This window comes from Diabrotica virgifera, chromosome 8, assembly GCF_917563875.1.
Source record: "Diabrotica virgifera virgifera chromosome 8, PGI_DIABVI_V3a".
Lineage (NCBI taxonomy): Eukaryota > Metazoa > Arthropoda > Insecta > Coleoptera > Chrysomelidae > Diabrotica > Diabrotica virgifera.
Genome location: NC_065450.1, coordinates 112337762 through 112344182, shown reverse-complemented (window position 1 = coordinate 112344182; position 6421 = coordinate 112337762). Strand labels below are relative to the sequence as shown.

The window sequence follows — 6421 nt, the reverse complement described above, 5'->3', positions numbered from 1 at the left end:
TCTTTTTCATGAACCTTAGATATTAAAACATTTCTGATATCCATTTCTGTCACAAATCTACAAAAAAAAACGAAATAAAAAATAGACAATTTTTTTGAAATAAAATTAAGAATTATTGGACAGTAGGGAAAAAATAATACATATTAATTCGTGAAAAGGGTAAAAAGTTCTGGCGTTTATCCCCTTTACAACAATTTTCCCACAGAACAGACGACTGTATATGCTAAACGTTACTTACCTACTGTCCACAAGAACTAATAATAATTCTTAACAACACCAGCGTAAGGGCTAAACCACAGTTCAATAGTTACACTATTTAGAGCTCGCTTAATTTAGCCAAATGACAAAAGTCACAATCTTTCACACATCAATAACTATACCAACTTATTAAAGAATACTTGCTAAATAAAACAGTTTCAACTTTACTACTAAAACAACTGCGGTTAATTCAAAACAAAGTTTGCACTGTGACACAGCTCTAATATCTTTGTCGAATGAACCCTATAGTTCTATGTTTATTGCTCGGTACGGTACCGACTAGTCTTTTCCAAAAATTAATACAGTTTATAGTCCAGAAAGCCACTGCGCATCCGCTAGGAAAAATATTCTAATTCGAATTTTTTGCACAATCTTACTCAAAAGGACTCCTTTTAACAAATTTGCATGTTGCCAGGACCAAAAGGTGGTCAAAAATTTTTTAAACGTTTCTTTTTTGTTTTTTTCCTAAAATTATTTTTTTTCCATGGAAAAAAGTTTTTTTAGGTTTTTTGGATTATTCCAAACAGAAAAGGTCTTTAGTGACTTTTCTCTAAAAATTTTTTCCATGTCCATCTGGACGTGATGACGTAATCGATGATTTTTTTAAATGAGAATAGGTGTCGTGTGCTAGCTCATTTGAAAGGTTCCTCAATTCTCTATTCAGTAATTTAAACATTTACATAATTATTTATACAGGGTGTCCAAAAAATTTTTATTAAATTAAATTATTTGACAAAAAAAGAAGTAGAAGGACACCCTCTATAAATAATTATCTAAATGTTTACATTAGTGAATAGAGAATTGAAGAAACTTTCAAATGAGCTACAACACGACCCCTATTCTCATTTAAAAAAATCATCGATTACGTCATCACGCCCAGACGGATGACGTCACTAGTATACCATATATGCCACAATATCATAACTTAAAAATAAAAATCGACCTATTTCGGGATTTTTCCTTAAAGTCGCCGGTTTACGAAATAACGAATTTATTCCTTTCATTTGCACCATACTGTCGGTGAAAAATAGTGTCGCGCACGCTTGATTAGCAGTTAAAAAACAAAGGAGTTTTGAATATTGTATTGAAAAAAACTCTACGGGATTTCATCAATCGATGTTTAAAGAATATCTACCTACCTTGGCAACATTCAAATTTTCAGTTTTTCACATAGTTTTTGAGGGTTAAAAGTGGCCGATTTCGCAATTTTTCAATTTTTAATCGCTTATATGTCAAAAACTATCATTTTTAGAGAAAAGTTACTAAAGACCTTTTCTGTTTGGAATGATCCAAAAAACCTAAAAAAAACTTTTTTCCATGCAAGAAAAATAATGTTAGGAAAAAAACAAAAAAAAAAAACCTTTAAAAAATTTTTGACCACCTTTTGGTCCTGGCAACATGCAAATTTGTTAAAAGGAGTCCTTTTTGAGTAAGATTGTGCAAAAAATCCGAATTAGAATATTTTTCCTAGCGAATGCGCAGTGGCTTTCTGGACTATTAGGTAATCTACCTATCATAAATCATTTTTGTCAAAACAGGAAAATCCTTTTGCACTCATACCGCCGCCAGAGGCGAATTTGAAGATTTGCCGCCCCTGGGCTATCTACAAATTGCCGCCCCCCCCCCTCCCCCCGGGAACCATGTAGGATTACCTCGGTACCGTGATGGACCGACGCGACGTTGCGTCGGCGGCGGCGAGGCGGCCACGCTAAGCTTGTAGTAAGCTCAAATAACATAGGTTGAACTGTCAACATTGAAGTTACGCTTCTTATAGTTGCAGTTATTGTTTTTACCATAAAGTATGATAACGTATGTTCCAACATTTTTATCAACTGGCAATTTATTAAAAAGATCATGAATTAATCGAAAAATTCCTGTTGGATTTAATCAATAGATTTAAGAAGATGTATTTAGGAATTTCAATACAATTAGAATACTTAGACTTAGAATTAAGGTCATCTAAAATTTATTATTTTGTAATTTGCACGTATTAAATTAAAAATTAAAATACTAAAAAGGAAACGGGAGAAAATGAAATTCTGGACGATAATTAATTGAGTTGTAATTCTTATAGTGTATTAAATAAAACTCACATTCATTACAAGGTCATACATCAAAAAGTCAGCCTAACAAATAAAAGAGACGTGTTTTCCTAATTTTCCTACCAAATACGTCATTCAGAAAGTTGCCTATTTGCTAAGCATTAAATCGTATCAAAAAAACAAATATTCATTTCAAATAGTATAACAAAAGAGATACATATATTCCTACCAGATACGACCTAACCGATTACTGTAACAATTTCCCCTAAACATCACATTATAAAAGTAACTCCTTATTTTGCACAACGTTGCATGGACGAAGTTCACATGAAACAATTTACTTCAAAACTTTTTCCTTCTTGACTGATTAGCTGCAAACAAATCGATGATGTCATCATAATTTATTTTTTTTTGTCATATCGGATTCGATTGACAAAACTGCCGACCAATTCAAACGATCATGTGACATTGTTGACCTCAAGTAGTTCTTTATCCTACGGAGTACGGAAAAAGATCTTTTAGCCGAGCAGTTAGATGCTGGCATTGTAGAAAATATCCTTAGGGCAATGTTAACGTATGGATACAAATCTTGCAGATCGTTATCATAAAGAAGCTCGCAAAAAGTGGGGAATGTCTTTGGGCGATCTTCTTTGTCGATGGTTTTAATGAATCCAAAGAAATGTAGACATTCATTGCCGAATTCTTCCGCATCTGGCAAATCATTAGGATATTCTTTGCTCAACCTCGCTGCATTATCTTTTATGTCATTACTGTTCATAGTTGCTCCACTGATTAAAAAATCAAATCTTGCGCTAAGCAAACTGTACACTTCCTTTCTTCTGGTCAATTCGGATATGAGCCTGTCAACGATGACGAGATAAGTGTTGGTTTTAAATGCAATTCCACCACTGAGCTCAGTTTCATTATCTCTGGTTTCGCCCGCTAAAAGCTTTCGTTTCTTTTTTCTTCTGGTCTGGTCTTCGTACTCAGCAATACCAGCCTTCTCAAGGGCTCCATTTTCATAGATTTCAAACTCATCTCGAATACTGTTAACATATTCTATTAATGACTCATAGAGTTTTGCGACAGTTGATAGGTCGACGTATGTTGACTGTAGCTTTTTACTTGTCAGGTTGAACCTAGATAACAAGTCTCCCCACAAAATAGAGAGAATCGCTGTTTCTAGCCGTTGTATTTGCTGAAGGTATCCAGAAACTTCACATCTTGTTTTAGGTTTCTCATTCTCATCATTTGATATGACGGTGAGTGCCTCAATTACTTCATTCCAGTCTCTGTTAAGGCTTTGACAAGCATCATCACGTGCGGACCAACGAGTGTCTGATAATTTCTTTAAACTAACATTCTCTTTTTTCACCAATAATTCTTTCAATATTTCCCATCGCTTGGTAGAGCTTGTGAAAAAAACGTAAAGGTTTTGAAGAAGTAAGAAGAAATTAGTACTTTCTGTACAACAGCTGGCAGCGTTGTCTCCAACTAAATTAAGAGAGTGTGCAGAGCATGGAGTATACATGGCAGAAGGGCTAACCTCACGAATCCTGGCTTGTAAGCCAGTATACCTACCGGACATATTCGATGCATTATCCAATGGCTGACCCCTACAGTTTTCAATATCAATTTCATTTTCGGCCAGAACTTTAATAACTGCATCAAACAGAGCTTCTGATCTGTGGCCAACTGATGAAAGAAAACAAAGAAATCTTTCAACGGACTTTCCGTTAGGTAACACATACCGAAGGACTATTGCGAGTTGGTCTGTATGCGTAATATCTGGGCTAGAATCTACAATAATAGAAAAATATTTCGCTACTTTAACTTCTTCTACTATTTCTTTCACGACTTTATGGGCCATTAGTTTTACAAACTCTTCATAAGTAGTCGAGGATAAATATGAAGTATGACCCTGTCCGGGATTTCCATATTTAGCGATGTGCTCAGCTATGAATGGGTCAAATTCGGCAATCAATTCTAGACACAAGATGAAATTGCCACTGTTTGACAATGACCCGAATTTCTCATCGTGCCCTCTTAAAGGAAGACCTGCAGCTGCTAGGGATTTAACTACTGCAACCACTCTCTTCAGTACATTGCGCCAGTAGTTTTGCTCGTCTTCAATTTGACTGGTGAGCAGTGATTGTATTCCCTTTGATGACATCCTGGTTTTCATTACCAATACACATGTTTTGTGGTCAGAGGAATTTTCATGCGATTTCAAAATGTCATTGCCATGCTTCCAGTCATCACAACCTTCTTTCGCAAGTTTTCTTGTGCCACCAAATAATTGGCAGGGAACACAATACAATTTGCCACTGCTCTCGGAATACATCAAGTAGGATCTTTTCATCTCTTTGCCGTTTATCAGCTTTGTTTTCAGAAGGGACTTAGATAAATATCGATTTTGCCCTCCAATTAATCTTTTTGACCGTGATAAATCCATTTCATCTATGTTTTGGTTGATTCCTCTCGTAACCACATATTCACGAGTACGGTCATTTATCTCCCACAAAGCTGGGTCATCCACAATTTTAACATCCAAAGGATACGGTATCACCTTATCTTCATTTGAAGACCGTGATGAGGATGGACGCTCTGGTTCCTTAATCGATGCTTCAGCGTCATTAAGAGCATCATCACCTTCTTTTACGTGAGTCTGACCATAATTAGGCCTACCACTACCGCACGGAGTGACATTGTCGTCGGTAGGAGTACATTTTAAGTTTTCATCTTGAGAGTTGCTTTTCTTAAAAAAATTTGATATCTTTGCGGTTTTTTCTACTACTTCTCTTTGTTTTTCCAGTTTTTTCTGAGCTTCGTTTCGGTAGCCAGAACCACTCAATCGTTTCCGCCCATCACTCATCGTTAATATTTTCTGAAAATAAAATATTTCTGTAGTATAAAGTATTTCTGTAGTAGAAAAAGTATAAATAGTTTAGGATGTTATGTCTACAAAAATAATTGATTAATTACATAACACAAAACTAAGAACTTCAATTTTAACTGTTAAAAACAAATGTAAAGAAAAAATGGAAACTATTCTGAAGGACTACTTTAAGCACTATGTAGTAACGTATGTTTTACAAGGTTTATTAATTATCCAAGAGCGGGACTCTACTGTAGGCCTACTGCCTGGGTTTTATAAAGGTTTTATACGAGCACGGTTGTTACTGGATCACGTACAGTTCGCCCAAAGTATCTGTGCACTTGACTGTAACAGCTGTAATAACATTAGTTAAATGGAGAGTGGGCTCTTTTCTAAAAACATTAGTTATTGGTTCCTTCTGCTGTCATCACAACACGACCTTAAAGTTTTAGGCAGCCGATGAAAAACATGTCTACTGAGGACGATAGAGAGAAAAAACTGTTTATTTCCATTATTATTTGGCTTACACAGTTCTGTGTTGTTGTATGGAAATATTTTGAATGTTTTTTGAATGGCTAGTCATGTGCACAGATACTTTGGGCGAACTGTAATATATGAGCAAAAAAATCTTTTCATATAAATAAATTACTGTATAAATAAAAGACTTTACAAAAAAATATTTATACAAGTGGCCTGAAAATATGTGGTTAGGGTTAGAAGTTAAGCAGTTAGGACGACTTGATAAATTTCCCTTATAAGCTAATCAGAATAACGGGATAGCGCTTTTTGGTGTTTAAATCAAAAATGAAATAAAATGATTGTATACTAAACTCTTTGACTTACCTGTCTTATCTTCAATTAAAAGTATTTCAGAAAACAATACACTCATAAACTGTCACACATAACCTATAAAGTCAGAGTAAACCACCAACACAAACTGAACAACTGAACTGACTGATATCGGAAGCGCGGAGCGGCGGCGCGTGGCGTACGGTGGTTGCCAACCACTGTAGGGGGGGGGCAGTGATAGTAAGGGAGGGGAGCGGCGACCTAGCCTGACGGCGCCGACGGGCGGCGGCGGGCTCGGCTACTTCAAACGATACCTCCAAACCTCAAAGCCTCAGAGCCCGTCGGCTGACTAGTTGCGCGCGGCGCGCGAATACTGTTGCGTCAAGGAACATACTATATTTCATTAACGTTACGTTAGAACTACAAAATAAATAGAATATATTAAGTGAATGAT

At 35.9% G+C, this 6421-nt stretch overlaps 1 protein-coding gene across 1 annotated transcript; it reads right to left on the bottom strand.

The window, feature by feature from the left end:
• Positions 1–2317: 2317 nt before the first annotated feature.
• On the bottom strand, positions 2318–6166 carry LOC126890549 (zinc finger MYM-type protein 1-like). The gene is made up of 2 exons (XM_050659562.1): positions 6022–6166; positions 2318–5187 (listed from the first exon to the last, which is right to left on the bottom strand). Exon 2 carries the CDS (start codon positions 5173–5175, stop codon positions 2695–2697), a length of 2481 nt encoding a protein of 826 aa, XP_050515519.1. The 5' UTR covers positions 5176–5187; positions 6022–6166; the 3' UTR covers positions 2318–2694.
• Between the last annotated feature and the right edge of the window lie 255 nt (positions 6167–6421).

Coding starts and splice junctions, on each gene's coding strand:
- LOC126890549 (XM_050659562.1), bottom strand. CDS start 5,175: ATGAGTGATGGGCGGAAACGATTGAGTGGTTCTGGCTACCGAAACGAA.